Raw genomic sequence first — 16,796 nt, forward strand, 5'->3', positions numbered from 1 at the left:
GTTTCCTCCAGATTGTCATCTGGGTGCTGGCCATCTTCCCTCATCACCCCTTCCCCTGGTCCCCCCTCTTAGAACTCCCAGCCTTGGCTGTATTTGGGATGGGAAAGATTTCTACAAAGGAATAATTTTTTAAAAAAATTGCCTGGTACAGGTGGCTCACATCTGTAATACCACATACTCAGGAGGCTAAGAGCGGAGGATTAAGATTTGAAGCCAACCCCAGGCAGAAAAGTCCACAAGACTACATCTCCAGTAAAAAGCCACACTGCAGGCATGGTAGAGCTGAGCTGGTATTTGAACTCAAATACCAGTCTCACAAATTAAAAAGACAAAAAAAAAAAAAGCCTGAAAAATTCATGACTGGAATGTGTGTGTCTTTCAGAAGTATCTTCTCTTAACTGGAGATTTAAACTGCAGTCCCACGTCCTGAGATATTCCTTCAAGAGCTCAGTGGGGAAAGTTCACGCATAGATTGGTGACGGGGAAGTAACCTGAGAGGGACAAAGGCCTTACAAGGTGCTTCATGTCATCCAGACTAAGTAGGCTGTACAGAGCCAGCAGGTGAAGAGTTGGTCTGTCCCTACCGGCAAGCTCCCACCGAGGGGACAGGCCTGGGGAAGATACATTCCCGGCCCGGAGGAAGGGCTGGTGTCCAGAAAAAGCCCAGGGAGGGGGCCAAGAAGGCTGAGCAGGTCCGGGGTGTGTCTGTCTTTGTGCAGAACAATGGGGCGTGATGAGCTGCTTACCTAGATCTGCAGTGACTCAGCCCAGGGATTTCCAGGGTTCTGATGCAGCACCATAGCAGGAAGCTGAGTTTTTCATTCATTCATTTATTCACAAGAGAGTGCCCGTTCTGTCACCGGACCTAGACCCCCTCAGACTCCCCCGCCAAGGAGTCGGGATGTTCACTGTGTGACAGAGATGTGGATAGCACGTACTCTGCCCTGAGAGGAGCTGCGTGCTCTGGGACAGAGGCCCCTGGTGCTCAGGACGGTTCCCAGAAGAGACAGGAGAAGAGGCGGAGGGGTCTGGGCAGAAGGAGCAGCACCACAGAGGCCTGCAGGGGAGATGTCATGGCACCTTTGGGAGTTGGAAATGGACTGAGTTTGGCATCTGGAGTATGTGTGTGTGTGTGTGTGTGTGATCATGAGCATTGGGGCTCCCCGCTTAGGGCAGAGGCGGGGGGGGGAGGCAGGCAGAGTGAGAGGTGGGAAGAGCTCAATGGGTTCAACGCCAGTCAAAGAGGACACCGGGCTTCTGGCCAGCACACCCAACCCAAGTGGATGGCAAGAGGAACAGGTCGGGCCCAGGGGGAGGGGGGCTGGGGGGCAATGACATCATCATGTCCTTCCGGTTCTGTCTGAGTCTGGTCATTCTTTCTGCTGGGGTTAAATCACTACTACTCATCGAAAGGACAGCATCATCTCACCTTTGTGGGTTTTCCATTTCGTGAGTTTTTTTCTGGAGCAAGGTCTCATTCACCCAGATGAGCCTTGAATCTCCCGCTTCCTGCCTCAGTCACCCAAGCACTGGGATTACAGGCAGGTGCCACCTCACCTGTATCCAAGGGGAGGAGGGCCATGAGTTCTTATGCATGAAGGGGGAGCTGTATAAGCAGGTGTCAGGAGTGAAATCAGAAGTCAGGAACGCCTGTATGCAAAACATGGTTACCGGCACTGATAAAGCTTTTGGTAGAGGGTGGATGACGCAGGACGGCCTCAGTTCCTGGTTTCTTGTTCGTCTGTGATTATTAACACCCATTATGAAATAGTTGACTCCGTTCTGTAGTACAGAACTCCCATCCTGACTAGCTTTACCTTCTAGAAGGCTTCTGAAGCTGCCTGGCTTCCACTGAAGTCCACATGTGCACGATGTTTGCCTGGGGACCTGCCCAGCACATCTCCAGCACAGGGACAAAGGCCCCTCTCCCCCCCTCCTCCCAGGCGAGATGCACCAGGGAAGCCAGGTGGGGCCGGATGCTCTTTGCCTTGCCCCCTCCACTCCTTTTTCCCATTTGGAAAGGCCTCATGGGGTGAGAGCCTCTGACCCTTCTCCAGGGCAGGTAGGACAACATTACCCTTGGGTTGTTCACCGGGCTTGGCCGCGCCTCCTTCAGGAGACTAATAGCCATGGGGAGCAGCCTCCTTCTGAGCTTTTTGCGGCCCACTCACAATAGACTTTCCCTTCCTCCTCCTCGTGTCTCCTCAGAAGAGCTTGCCTCTAATTTGGTTTCCCTGGCACTAAGGCAGGAGGAGGTCAACTGGACCTTCCAGATCTGGCCAGCAGAGAGGGCTTGTGTGGCCATACCTTGTCCCAAACCAGCAGGTGTCTGCTCCAAGAGCGAGCTACTTCTGCCTTGGGCCACCTGTGTTCGTGGGAATGCTCGGTGGGCCCTGCCATTCCCTCTTACCTCAGGGTTCAAGGACCAAAGTCTCTGTGCAGGTAGAGGCCTGGCTGGGGGTGGGAGGGTGCTGCTGAGAGGAGCCCCCCCGCCGGGGCTCCCGTTGGAGCCTCTCTGCCCTCAAGTTGATTCTGCTCCCTTCCCATCCACCCTGGTCTTTCTTGGACAGTGAGCCAGCCAGACTGCTTCGTGAGCCTCTGGCTGCCCACGGCCTCTCGGGAGAAGCGGAGGACCAGAACCATCTCCAACTGCCCAAACCCGGAGTGGAATGAAAGCTTCAGCTTCCAGATCCAGACCCAAGTGAAGGTAAGACGCGGGGATGGCACCCGCCTGCCCTGCCTGCTTCTCCGTGGGTGGATGCAACCATGACAACCAGACTCACCCCCTCTGTCCCTCCCCACCCCCACGCACACACGCCAGAATGTGCTGGAGCTGAGCGTCTGTGATGATGACAGCATGACCCCAGACGACCATCTCTTGACAGTTCTCTACGACCTCGCCAAGCTCTGCTACCGGAAGAAAACCCACGTGAAGTTCCCCCTTAACCCAGAGGTGGGTACCCAGGCCAGACACAGCCTCCTGCTGCGTGAGGACACAGCGTGTATTCCCATGATGCCATTTGCCCAGGCACAGACAAGCACTAGCGCTTCCTAGCTGTGTGACAGTGAAAAGAACCCGGCTTTCCTCATTCACCTGTAAAGCCACGATAATAATCATACCTCCACACAGGGGGGCCGCGAGGCTTAGGAACATGTACTAGGGGCGGCCAGCGATCCGCATTGGTGGCACAAATGAAGATGTCTGTAGAAAGTCCACAGGCACAGAGGCCAGGGAGGGGACTGGAGGGAAGATCTGCAAGTCACGGGAGGTCAGAACTGGAGTGGGCCAGCGTGCCTTGCATTGGAGCATCCAGCAAATCCCCCTCAGGGAGCAAAGGTCTCAGCTTCCACTGAGGCCTGGAGAATGGGGAAGCAGGGGAGGCTGGGGATCAACCTGCAAAAGAGGCCCCTGGAAGCAGAGGAAGGCCCATGGTGGCTCATCTCTACACCCTGAATACCACCCCCTCCCCTTATGCCAGAGACCTGGGGAGAGAGCGAGGGAGAGGAGGCGGCAGGCTGAGGGTGGGGTATGCAGGCAGGTCCCCAGAGCAGAGACTGCAGAGAGAGATGAAGATGGAGCTCACAGCCCCCGCCTTTCCTCTCCTGCCAGGGCATGGAAGAGCTGGAGGTGGAGTTCCTGCTGGCCGAGAGGTGAGTGGGCCCCCTGGAAATGGCAGAGGCCCTGACCTGCAAGTGATGTTCAGAGCTGCCGCTCTCTTTCTTTGCCAGCCTCTCCTCTCCCTATCTGGCTTCTGGCACTCACTCTGCCTGGACTCTCTAGGGGGCTTGCTCTTTGTAACGGGGCATCTGTCTTCCCCTTCTCTCCATCACCTGCAACCCTCCCCACTTGGGATCAGTGGAAGACACCCCCTCAGAGTCCTTTGTTTTGTTTTTTGCCAGTCCTGGGGCTTGAACTCAGGGCCTGGGCTCTGTCCCTGAATCTGTCCGTGCTCAAGGCTAGCACCCTACCACCTGAGCCACTTCTGGCTTTTCCTGTGTGTGTGGTACTGAGGAATAGAACCAGGGCTTCATGCATGCAAGGCAAGCACTCTACCACAAAGCCACATTCCCAGCCCTCTGAGTCCTTTGCCTAAGGGATTTTGGGACACTTTATTTCAGAAACTTATTCCTTATTAACTGCTGATTGGCAAACTAAAATGAACTTCACGTTGTATAAAATCGAGGACCTCTTCTCCATTTCTCAGTTGGACAGGCCTTTTGGAAGCAGAATTCCTTGGCTTATGACACAAAATATGCCAATGCTGATAGTAACAGTAGACTAAGGAGATAGTCATCTTGAGTTGAACTTGTTCTTTTCTTCCTTCTAGTGTTAAGCAAGCATAGTTTTTAAATTTTATTTATTTATTTATTTTGTCGGGCATGGGGCTTGAACTCTGGGCCTGGATGCTGTCCCTCAGCTCTTCAGCTCAAGGCAAGCACTCTATCACTTAAGCCATAGGGCCACTTCCAGTTTTCTGGTGGTTCATTAGAGATAAGAATCTCATGGACTTTCCTGCCCAGGCTGGCTTTGAACCTTGATCCTTAGATCTCAGCCTCCTGAGTGAGCCACCGGTGCCCAGCTTTAATTTCTTAAGAATCAAAGGGCTGTGTTATTTATGGCTCATCCTGTTTATATTGTCACCTGCATGAGAAGTATGACAAGAATAGAGGAACTGACCAGGATTTCTCATTTTCTTTTTCAGTCCCTGCCCCCCTGAGACCCTCATCACCAACGGCGTGCTGGTGGTAATTGTCCCTCTGGGTTCCTGGAGTTCCAGAGGCCTCATCTGGCTGCCGCTGTCAGGAGAGAGGACCAAGCTTGGCACCTTGCCCCATGCTCAGCCCAGATGCAGTCAGGCTAAATGGTTCACAAAATGGGGTACAGGGCAGGTGGTGGCAGCAGTTCCGGGTGGAAGAACATAATCAGGCATCATCTTAGAACCCCACACCCTAGAAGAATGTCCCCCTCCTCTTGGAGATCTCCCTGGCAATACAAGAACCCACGAAAGGCAGCCTTGCTCCAGACTCAGTCTAGATCCTGTCCGCCACAACCCCCACACCTCTATAGGCACAATCGCAATATTCCAATTATTTCATAATTCAGGGCTACCATAGTACTTCATAACTATAATCCCAGCTACTTGGGAGGCAGAGAAATCAGGAAATCTTGGTTTGAGGCCAGCCAAATCAAAAATCTCAAGAGACAACCCCCCCCGCCCCCCAATCTCAGCCATGAAATTGGATGTGCTGGCGCATCCTGTTCCTGCCAGGTGCTGGTGAGTTATCAATGGGAGGATCACTGTCCAGACCACCATGCAAAAAGCCTAAGGACTGAAACAGTAGACTACCTGCCTCAAATGTGGGGTTGAATTCAAACTCCAGTATGACCCTGCAAAAACGGATCCATTCCTAATTCAGTTGTTGCTATGAATATTTTAATTCAATGTCTCAGTGCCCCAGGGTTCAAGGAGACCATTCCTTCAAAAAGCGCAGGGACTCCAGGCATTTGGCCCGTCTCTGCTTCTCACAAAGACAATGCCATTCAAAGCGCTTTGTGGCAAAGCACTGACCACTGCTTGGGGTCGGGTCCTGGCCACCCTGAGGACATGACCCCCCTCCCTCGCCCCCCGGAAGCTGAGTTTACAGGACAGCTTCGTTTTCCAATGCCTGCCTTTGCGTGAGTCGGCAAGCCCTGATTGGGCTCAGAAATGTTGGAAAGCACCCCAGGGTACCCAGCGCGAGCCCAGGGCCCAACCAGCACTGCATTCATCCTCTGCGCTGTTGTCCTCTTCTCCTCCCCCTGGCCAGAAGAGGGAGGGGTGGCTCATTCCCCCCCCCCCCCCAGGACACTCACCACCCACTTTGCTTTGTTACAGTCTCGACAAGTCTCCTGCCTGGAGGTTCATGCCCAAACCAGGAGGCTGCAGAAGAGGAAGAAAAGTGAGCACCTTCTCCCAGGGGAAGGAGGGAGCCTGGTACAGTAGGTCCACTCGGCCTGGGCCAAGCTCTCCTGGACTGGGACGAGGTGAACTAAAACTCAGAATCATCGCAGCTCTGAGGGTCACAACACCGTGTCTCCTCTAGCCAGCTGTATAAAGAGCAACGCGGTCTTCCTGGCACCCATGCGAGCCTAGATCTATATCCCCAGGCCTAACCAGTGTCCTGGGCCCTGTTAGGGTGGCAGCCAAGTGGGACAAGCGGGCGCTGGCACCCCTCAGCTCCTCTGGCTGTACCCCTTCCTCTAGGTCACCTCACTATTAACAGTTATGCCTATCTGTAGCTGAATAGAACCTAGACAACCAGCTACCCATCCTGCTCAGCAAGGCCCACCGCATGGCCCGGCAGGAGACCAAATGGTGCCCCAGACTTGGGGAGCAGGGAGGGATGAAGAGGCTGCTGCTCCTAAAACAGCAGTATGGTGAGGGCCTGCTTTCTCTGCAGGCAGGAGACTTTGGGGGCTCCTGTGGCAAAACAGAGTCACAGAGTCCTGAGGCCTCTCCGATGTCTCTCTGGAGACACATCTGTCAGCATCACCCACGAGCCTTGTTCAAATGCAGATGTGGGGGACCTCCCCTGCCCTGCCCTGCCCTAGTTTAGACAGTCAGGAGGGATGCCCCTCCTGGCACCTCCAGATGGGCTTTTTTTGGGGGGGGGTCAAGTGGAGAATGGGAGACTTCTCCGCCTCACCTCTTGCCCCTCCTCTCAGAGAAAGATCTCTTGGTGATGGTGAGCGAATCCTTCGAGGGCACCCAGCGCGTGTCGCCTTGCTCAGCGCCCTGCGGCGTCCCCAGCTCTGCCTGCTTCCACTACCCCAAGTATTTCCAGCCCCACTTGCGCGTGGACCCGCCCAAGAGTTACTGGACCTGCAGGGTACAAGGCGGCCAGGGTGGAGGGAGGAGGAGGGGCCTGGGGTGGAGCCGCCCACCCGCTCACCAAGCCCACCCATCCTTCCAGCTCTGCTGCTGCTGCGCCCACAAGCACAGCCCGGTCTGCCAGCCCCTCCATTGTCTCTCCGAGAACGGGACAGTGACGCTTCCCGTGGTGAGAGCCTGGGGCGGGGAAGAGGGCCCTGAGGGAGGGGCAGGGGGTGTGGGGGTGGGAGAGCCAAGGGGTGCATAGAGAAGGTGGCACATGGGGTCTCTCTGGGCTGGACAGAAGGGCCCTGGGGGGCAGGAGACACAAGCTAGAGTGGGGGCCCGTGAGGACTGACTGAGGGGGAAAGGGCCGCGCCCAGATGGCAGCAGGGTGGCTGCTGTGCCTGTGCACACATACGCATGCGTGTGTGTGTGTGGTCATGCGTGTGGGCTGTCAAGTCGGGGTGAGGAAGGGGGGCAGCACCACTTCTTTGGTTGGGATGGCTTGGGTCCGCTGTGTCGTCGCTGACAGACATGTCGCCTTCTGGTCCTCAGGGGGAGAACTGTGATTTACACCTGAAGCCCACACCCTGGTAAAGTACCCTCTGCCTGTCCTTCCCCTCACTCACCCCTCGGGTAGTTGGGACGCGCTGTCATTTCCCTGATGGCCAATGGCGGTGAGCTCCTTTCCCAGGTTCACCTGACCGCTGTGCACCTTCACCGCACACGCGTGTCTACTCACATCCTCTGTCCGCATTTCAGGCGGGAGGTCTTTTTTTTTGCCAGTCCTAGGGCTTGAACTCAGGGCCTGGGCGCTGTCCCTGAGCTTCTTTTGCTCCAGGCTAGCACTCTACCACTTAAGCCACAGCAACGCTTCCAGCTTTTTCTTTGTAAATGGTACTGAGGAATCGAACCCAGGGCTTCATGCATGCTAGGCAAGCGCTCTACCACTAGGCCACATTCCCAGCCCAGGAGGTCTTATTTTTAAGTTGTGAAAGTTCTTTGTATATTTTGGATACACATCTCATCTTCTAGGGGACGTGCAAACACACGTTCCTACTCCATAGGTTGTCTTTTCTACTTTCTTGATGCCTTTTGAAAACAAGTGTTTGTCATTTTGGATGGCATCGATTTTTTTTTGTCACTTGTGATGTTATGTCATATGTAAGAAGTCATACTTGGATCCAAGTTGTGATTATTTACTCCCATGTTTCCTTGTAAGCACGACTCTAGCTCTCACATTTAGAGAGGATCTATTTTTAGTTACCTGTGTGTGTGTGTGTGAGAGAGAGAGAGAGAGAGAGAATTCTGGGACTTGAACTCAGGGCCTCAGCTCTGGCTTAGCTTTTTTTGTTCAAGACTTGAGCTTTTTTTGTTCAAGACTATGACTTGAGTCACACTTCTACCTCCAGCTTTTATGCTAGTTGGAGATAAGAGTCTCCCAGACTATTCTGTCCAGTCTGACTTTGACCCATGAGCCTCAGATCTCAGCCTCTGAGTAACTAGAATTACACACAGTAGCCTCCTGGCGTCCATGTTAGTTACCTTTTGAGCACAGTGTGAAGTGGGGTCCAGCCTCATTTCTTTTGCATGCATTTGTCAGAGTGTTCTTCCCCCTGTTCATCTTTGTTCTCTTGCCAAAAATCAAGTGACTATAATTTCTGTGTTTCCTTTGATTAACTATCTGTCCTTCGACTGGTTCTCTAGTGTTACTAAGGCTCAGTTTTGATCCAGTGCAGGGGTGGTCAGTCACCCACCTGTGAGCCACATGCTCTTGTGCTTTTATTTGGGGGGGGGTCCGGTTGTGGGGCCTGCACTCTGGGCCTGGGCGCTGTCCCTCAGCTCTTCAGCTCAGGGCTAGCGCTCTACCGCTTGAGCCACAGCATCACTTCCGGCTTTTTTCTTTTTGCTTATGTGGTGCTGAGGAATTGAACCCAGGGCCTCATACATGCAAGGCAAGCACTCTACCACTGAGCCACTTTCCCAGCCCCTTGTTGCTGCTTATTATTGGGTGCTAGTTCCCTGTGAATGCCAGTGCTGAGTCTGCAGACCAGCACTGGACATGGAGGGCCGGTACTGGCCCCGCCTTCCAGGAGACCAGACTTAGTTAGTGAGCTGAGACTTGGGCTGGGAAGTGTTGAGATCTGTTTGGGGGGTGGAGGAGGGCAGGGAAGGCTATAGGGTGCAGGGGTGTAGGTAGGAAAAGGGAGGGAGGGGACTGGGAAGGTGGCTCAGTGGTAGAGTGCTTGCTTTGCATGCATGAGGCCCTGGGTTTGATTCCTCAGCACCACATAAGCAGAAAAAGTGGAAGTGGCACTGTGGCTCAAGTGGTAGAGCGCTAGCCTTGAGCTGAAGAGCTGAGGGACAGCGTCCAGGTCCAGAGTTCAGGCCTCATGACTGGCAAAAATAAAAAGAAGGGAGGGAAGCTGGGGTGGAGGCTCTGAAGTCAGCCTCGTGCGATCAGGTCAAGTTCGTGGATGCCAGCCCCAGGGCCAGGGCAGGGGTGCGGTTAAATTTAAAAAATAAAATAAAAGGGTGAGCACTGGGCATGCTGTGGCGTGCACCAGCACCCCGGAAGGTATTGTGTGGGGAGGAACAGGAGACACCCCACCATAGAGCTCTGGCCAGGCCCCTTGTCTTGGGGAAGGCTTTGTGAACTTTCCAGACCCTTCTGAGGAGACACGGGGCTCCAAGAATGGCTCAGAGCAGTCCCAGCAGAGCTCCTAGGACAATGACACTGTGGTGTGACAAGCCCGTGACAGCGGCTGTCACGCTCGGATCCCAGCGCCGGAGACGGTCCTGGGCCTTCAGGCCCAGATGCGAATGCAGGGCCCCATGATTCCAGAAGGGATTCAAGGCAGAGCTGGGGTTCCAAGCCTGAGTCCCTCTCACCCGCAAGCCCCATCAGCCCCTCAAGGGTGGAGATGACAGGCGGGCTCAGGGAGGGTCCCCCCTCTCCCACAGCCCCGACAAGCTGGACGTGCGGCTGGGCTTCAGCCTGTGCGCCGCCGAGCTGGAGTTCCAGCAGAAGCGGAGGCCGGTGGTGGCCGAGGCGCTGAAGCAGGTCCTGCGGCTGGAGGAGGACCTGCGTGAGGACGAGGTGCGTGAGCAGGGCTGCCAGCCAGGCGGGGGCTCAGGGCCACTGCGGCCCATGCTGACCCTTCACACTCCAAGCCCTTCCCCGGCCCGGGCGTCCCCTACCCCCTAGCCTCTGATTTCTCCAGGCGAGCGAGCGCCCGGTGACCGGCCGCGTGTCCACCCGGGCTGAGGAGGGCAGAGGACAGAGGGAAGGCTCTTCTAACCACTGCTTCCTGGCATTTACCAAGCTGGGCTAGGCAGCACCGTGGGTGTGGCACTACTAATTCTAGACCAGCCTGGTGGCGCACCCCGCTGGGCGGGGCGGGGCTTTTCTGGCCATGCCTCTGTCCTCTCTCCTCCCTAGCCGGCTCTCCTCCCTTCATTGTTCTTTTCAAGCTGACATCAGGCCAAGTCCTCTGCTAACCGGCCTTGCCACGAGCCCTCTGTGACCCCCAGGTACCGATGATCGCCATCATGGCCACGGGAGGAGGAGCAAGGTCCATGACGGCCATGTATGGCCACCTGCTGGGGCTTCAGAAACTGAACCTCCTGAACTGCACCACGTACATCACCGGCCTATCTGGGGCTACCTGGTAAGGGGCTGGGAAGCCCTTGTGGGGTCGACCCCAAGACGGCAGTGGACAGGCCTGGCCTGGGAGGCAGGGAGGGGTCTCTGGTGACATCTTGCCTCCTCCCACCTCAAGTCTAAGTGATTCACAGCCTGGTGCGGATGGCTTCCTCCTGTCACCCTAGCGACTCAGGTGGCTGAGATCTGAGGATCGTGGTTTGAAGCCAGCCCGCGCAGGAAGGTCCACAAGACTCTTATCTTCCATGAAGCACCAGAAAATCAGAAGTGGAGCGGTGGCTCAGAGTGATAGAGTGCTAGCCTTGAGAAAAAAAGAGCTCAGGCCCTGAGTTCAAGCCCTATGACCACACACACACACGCGCGTGCGCGCACGCATGCACGCACGCACGCGCGTGATTCACAATGCTTGGAAAGTTCTGCCATGCACCGTGGCTGTTGTGATGAGAAGTGGCTGTGATGGCTCTGCCTCCTCCCCTCTTAGCCCTCGGTCCCCCCTTGAGCCTCCAGGCTTCGCTCCTGGCAGGTACAGGAGTCTCCACGACCCAGCAGCCTTCTCTCCAGCCTGACTCTGGCGTGCTGAGCCCAGGGCTGAGCCGGCTCCAGCAGCTCTGCTGTGTCTCTTCCAGGACCATGGCAACCCTGTACAGTGACCCCGAGTGGTCCTCCAAAAACCTGGAACCTGCTATCTTCGAGGCCCGGAGACACTCGGTCAAAGACAAAATGCCCGCCCTGTTTCCGGACCAGCTCTGTAAATTTCGGGAGGAGATGCGGCAGCATGGCCAGGAGGGCTACAAGGTCTCCATGACAGACTTCTGGGGCCTGCTGATTGAGTACAGTCTGGGGGACAAGGTAGGCATTCGGCTTCTTCTGGGGAGCACCGCGCTAGGCGGCTCCTGCTCCGGGGTTCTGAGCCGCCAGGGCCGGGAGTCACCAGCTTCGGAAACACATCCTGCACGTGCCGCTGCGTCCTATGGAGGACGGTGTTGGGAGCAGCGTGTCCCTCAAAGGCCAGGCCAAAAGCCCAAGCCGGGAAGCGAGGAGGAAGCTGGGCAAGCTTGCTGAGAGTCTGACCAGTAGAAGGGAGAGGCCGGGGAGCGCTTCCTAGACCGCCATGTGCTCAGGAAAGGCCTGGCAGGGCCCTCTAAAGGTGCTGTAGCCAGACTCGACTATGAGCAGCGGGAGACTGGAGGGACGAAGGCTACCCTTACTCATCATTCTCTAGCCCCTGAGATTCAAGGACAACCTGGGACCATAAGGGACAGCCCTAACCTGCAGGCCCAGCTCCACGCACCCATGGCCCGGGCTGGCAGCCGGCAGGCACCCCTTGGGTCGTATGCCTGTGGGTGGCGGCGGTGAGGGGAGACCACAGCCGTGGAATGGCTGCAGGTGGACTGTCTTTGCACCCCTTGGGGATGCTTGTCAGCTTCCTAACCACCCATCTCCCCACAGAAAAACGAATGCAAACTGTCCCAGCAGCGTGCTGCTCTGTGCCAGGGCCAGAACCCCCTACCCATCTACCTGACCATCAATGTCAAGGATGATGTAAGCAACCAGGATTTCAGAGGTAACACTGGTGAAGGGATCCATGGGTGGAGGGGGCCTTCTTAATGAGCACAGATACCCAGCACCTTGTTCCCCCAAACACATACACACACACTGCCAACCTCCACATACAAAAGCAGCACCCAAAGCTGATAAATAAAATCAACTTTGGCTGCATGCCCATGGCTCACGCCTGTAATCCTAGCTACTCAGGAGGCTGAGATCTGAGGATCAAAGTCTGTGGGACTCTTATCTCCAGTTAAGCACCAGAAAACCGGAAGTGGCCCTGTGGCTCAAGTAGTAGAGCTCTAGCCTTGAGCTGAGGGACAGTGCCCAGGCCCAGAGTTCAAGCCCCACAACCAACCCCCCAAACAAAAAAATTAACTTTTTTCTGCTGCATAAGTGAGGCTTCAGAGTGCATTTGATGGGTTTTTTTTTTGGGGGGGGTCCGGTCATGGGGCCTGAACTCTGGGCCTGGGCGCTGTCCCTCAGCTCTTCAGCTCAAGGTGAGCACTCTACCACTTGAGCCACAGTGCCACTTCCGGCTTTTTTCTTTTTGCTTATGTGGTGCTGAGGAATCGAACCCAGGGCCTCGGGCATGCAAGGCAAGCACTCTACCACTGAGTCACCTTCCCAGCCCTGATGGGCTTATTTTTTAAGCTGCTTAGGGTGAGGGACTCAGCACCTTATCCTTTCTTGGTGTTAGTTTTGGTCCTGGTTAATCTGGCCTCCAGGCCCAAAGTGAAGCAGCTGGCAGGAGCTATTTTGCCCGGTCACGCACGCCACCATGTGGCCAGTGAGGGGAACTGCAGTTTTCAGATTCTAGGCTTCCCAAGGCACTGGGGGAGGAAGAGAGGGAAAAGTGGGGGTGCTGTAGATGTAGCTCCAATGCTGTCTCTGTTGCTTCCTGTGCAGAGTGGTGCGAGTTCACCCCCTACGAGGTGGGACTGCAGAAGTATGGAGCCTATGTCCCCACGGAGCTCTTCGGCTCCGAGTTCTTCATGGGACGGCTGAGGAAGAGGATCCCCGAGTCTCCCATGTGCTTCATGCTAGGTGACTTCTGGCTGGGGGGCTCTGCAGGCTGCCCAGTTCCATGCAGGGAAGGCCCGCCCTTCACTAGAGCCACCACAGGAAGGACCCGGTCCTGGGGCAGGGCTGCCCTTGAACACGTGACCTTCCTGGCATTTGTCATCATCACGTTAACTAACGCAGGACATAGGTTCCTGCCTCCACCCACAGAGGACAGGACTGCTCCCCTATTCCTGCAGCTCCTTGAGGCCCCGAAGGACCTGACTGGGCTCCCCAGGAGACTAGCCCAGCAATCTGGGGTCCAGTGGTCTCTCCGGGGTCTGCCCAGAAGTGGGCTGGAATGTTCTGAAACTCCAGCTTTCACACTGCTGCCAGGCACCAACACGCCAGCTTCCCTGGGGACTTAGTACCTGCGACCCAAGGAGCCAGAGGGGACCCCAAGGTCAAGGGCAGAACCGCCAGGGAGGCCTGGCCTAGCTCACATTTTCCTCAGGTTCCTCTGAGCACTGGGGGGGGGGGGACAACCACCCTTAATTCTACCCTTCAAAGTGTCACCCATCAAAGGGGAGCTCAGAGGACAGGCTCAGCTATACGGCCGCCCAAGTTTTCACATCTGCATATCGGGCCTAGCAGTAAAACTTGCTTTTTACCTAGAGTCAGTGTGAGTAATTTAACATGAATATTATACTATTCATGCTACATTGAAAAAAATAGTATGCAAAAGCATTTCATGCACCCAGGACTTACCATAGGCCAGGCACTGTTCTAAACACTTCAGAAGAACTGATGCAAGGAACGGAGCTGGACTTGAACTCAAAGCCTGCTCTTGTCAGCATTAAACACCAGCAAGGCTTGATCCCTTTGCGCCTGCTCCCTGCCCTGTGGGGTGGAGGGAAGAGCCAAGGGCTGCTGCCATCAGCCACTGTGCAGAGCTGGCCCCCGGGAAAGAGAAGTGGAAGCCTTTCCCCCTTGGGGGAGGGATGGAGGTCACCACAGGGCCAGTCGGATCTGGGAGGGCGCAGGGCGGGCGCAGGCTCCTGGGAAGAGATGCTCACGGTGGCCTCTTGCTAGGTCTGTGGAGCAGCATCTTCTCCCTGAACCTGCTGGATGCCTGGAATCTGTCCCACACCTCGGAGGAGTTTTTCTACAGGTGGACGAGAGATAAACTGCATGACATTGGGGGTGAGCGGCTGGCTTCCCTCGGGGCCTGGGCGAGGGAAGTGATCAGGAACTGAGCAGTTCCGCCCCCTACCTGCCATCTGAGCCATCTTCACCACAGCAGCATGACAGGCTGTATTAACAATGCTGAGCCCCGCTGGGGTGATCACCCCCTATCCCCTCCCTTCTGCAGATGAACCGATCCTGCCCGAAGTCCCTAAATGTGACACCAACAACCTGGAGACCACAGTAATGATCCCCAGCTCGTGGCTATCCAATACGTTCCGGGACATCCTCATACACCGACCCTTCGTGTCTGAGTACCACAACTTTCTTAATGGGCTGCAGCTACACACCAACTACCTTCAGCAAGGCCAGTTCTCCATGTGGAAAGGTACCTCCCCCGAGGAGGCTCCTCCAGGTCTAGCTCTGTGGGGGAGGAGGGAGAATTCGATAGGGAGGCTGCCATATAGAAAGAAGAAGACCCCCTCTGGCCGTGTTCATTGAGAATAATTCGCTGGCTCCCTCACAGGGCGGTCTACCAGCAGGTATCATCTTGAACTGTGCAGATGCTGCCAGCAGGGGGCGCTGCTCGCACTTAATTATTGACAGTACAACTACTGCCAGTCTCAGCAATAAGAGCATGCCCAATTGTAGAGGGGCTCTGTACCCAGCGTAACCCTAATTGGTAGGATGGCTTTCATCTTGTACAATGTCACAAGCTTTACGGCTGGATCATAGTGTGTTTTCCATGCTATGAAAGACTTGGGATCTGGGGCTGGAAATGTGGCCAGAAATGGTACTGTGGCTGAACTGGTAGAGTGCCAGGCTTACGCACAGAGAGGCTCAGAGACAGAGCCCAGGCCCTGAGTTCAAGCCCCAAGACTGGCCAAAAAATAAAAAAAAAGACTTGGGATTTGAACTGCCCAGAAGAGCTGGGGACCCCCACCCCACCCCCGGGGACAGAAAGAGGAAGTGCCAGGCAGGGCAGGCAGGTGCCCCACCAGGTGCCTCCAACCCCTGGCTGGCAGCAGCACGCTAGGCAGGTTGGTGACTGGAAGGCTTGGCTTTCAGACACAGTACTGGACAACTTCCCAAACCAGCTGACACAGTTTTCCAAACACCTGTGTCTGCTGGACACGGCCTTCTTCGTCAACTCCAGCTACGCGCCCCTGCTCCGGCCCGAGAGAAAGGCCGACCTCATCATCCACCTGGGTTACAGCGCAGGCTCGCAGACAAAGGCAAGTACCAAGAGCTCAGCTGACTGTGTGGGGGGGAGGGGGCAGGGTGGGGAGGTGGGGGGAGGTCTTGTGTGGCCGGGCAAGGGTCAGGCTTCACAGAAACTCTCTTAGCAAATTCCAGTTTTCTTCTCGCCTTTGAGCCTTTGCCATATTCGGCTATTCTTTGGATGCAAATAAAAGGATTTTTTTAAAATTAACTTAGAGCAGTTTGCTATAAGCTATGTACCATTTGCATAGCTTATAACGGTCTACTTTCTCCCCAGGGACAATGGCCCAAAAGAATCAGGGCCGGAGGTTTTTACCCATTCTTACTTACTTTTCAAAAGTTCTGCCCGTCTTAGAGAAAGACATTATTGTTACTCTACGTTTTCTTTCTTTTTTTTTTTTCCTGGTTGTAGGGTTTGCACTCACAGCCTGGGTTTCTCAAGGCAAGCGCTCTGTCACTTGAGCCACAGCACCACTTCCAGGTTTTCTAGTGGTTAATTAGAGATAAGAGTCTCAGGGACTTTCCTGCCCAGGCTGGCTTGTGCTGTCCTCAGATCTCAGCCCCTTGCGTGGCTAGGGTTATAGGTGTGAGGCACTAATGCCCAGCTTGTTGATCTGCATTGATGTAGCCTGGTCCTGAAGTTGGGGGTGTATAGATGGACAATTAGGGTGATGGTGATAGTGGCCTACATTTATCAATGACAACGTCCTGTCCCATATGACCTGGCGCAGTCCTCGGACCAGCTTCTGAGGGAGATGGCGCAGCTGCTGCTCTCCCCATGTTACAGATAAGGAAACTGAGGGACAGAATGGATAAGAGATTAGCTTACAATCACACAGCACGTGATCACACAGGTATGGCAGCAAGACACGTCTGACACTAAGTCCTGAGCTTTTTCCAGTACACTCTGTGTGTGTGTGTGTGTGTGTGTGTGTGTATGTGAATGTTGTTGTCGTAGTCATTATTTTTGTAATACTGGGGATTTAACTCAGAGCCTCAGACTTGGTATGCAGGTGTTCTACCACTTAAACCATACCTCCTTTTATTTCACTATAGTTCTTCAGGTAGGATTTATAGTGCTTTTTTTTTTTGTCAGTCGTGGGGCTTGAACTCTGGGCCTGGGCGCTGTCCCTCAGCTCTTCAGCTCAAGGCGCATGCTCTGCCGCTTAAGCCACAGCACCACTTCTGGTTTTCTAGTGGTTTTATTGGAGATAAGAGTCTCACGGACTTAGCCGGGCGCTGGTGGCTCACGCCTGTAATCCTAGCTACTCAGGAGGCTGAGATCTGAGGATCGCGGTTCAAAGCCAGCCCGGGCAGGAGAG

At 55.1% G+C, this 16,796-nt stretch overlaps 1 protein-coding gene across 1 annotated transcript in view; it reads left to right on the top strand.

The window, feature by feature from the left end:
- The window catches only part of Pla2g4e (phospholipase A2, group IVE), a 56,257-nt gene that overhangs the window by 37,196 nt on the left and 2,265 nt on the right, over positions 1–16,796 (top strand). The window contains exons 3-18 of the mRNA XM_013009988.1: positions 2,571–2,707; positions 2,822–2,953; positions 3,611–3,651; positions 4,704–4,746; positions 5,877–5,940; positions 6,707–6,870; positions 6,955–7,041; positions 7,410–7,447; positions 9,819–9,954; positions 10,389–10,525; positions 11,145–11,367; positions 11,968–12,082; positions 12,976–13,113; positions 14,161–14,271; positions 14,441–14,641; positions 15,322–15,488. Of these exons, the coding sequence (XP_012865442.1) occupies positions 2,571–2,707; positions 2,822–2,953; positions 3,611–3,651; positions 4,704–4,746; positions 5,877–5,940; positions 6,707–6,870; positions 6,955–7,041; positions 7,410–7,447; positions 9,819–9,954; positions 10,389–10,525; positions 11,145–11,367; positions 11,968–12,082; positions 12,976–13,113; positions 14,161–14,271; positions 14,441–14,641; positions 15,322–15,488 (1,934 nt within the window). The remainder of the gene's footprint in view (positions 1–2,570; positions 2,708–2,821; positions 2,954–3,610; positions 3,652–4,703; positions 4,747–5,876; positions 5,941–6,706; positions 6,871–6,954; positions 7,042–7,409; positions 7,448–9,818; positions 9,955–10,388; positions 10,526–11,144; positions 11,368–11,967; positions 12,083–12,975; positions 13,114–14,160; positions 14,272–14,440; positions 14,642–15,321; positions 15,489–16,796) is intronic.

Source organism: Dipodomys ordii, unplaced genomic scaffold, assembly GCF_000151885.1.
Source record: "Dipodomys ordii isolate 6190 unplaced genomic scaffold, Dord_2.0 Scaffold11, whole genome shotgun sequence".
NCBI lineage: Eukaryota > Metazoa > Chordata > Mammalia > Rodentia > Heteromyidae > Dipodomys > Dipodomys ordii.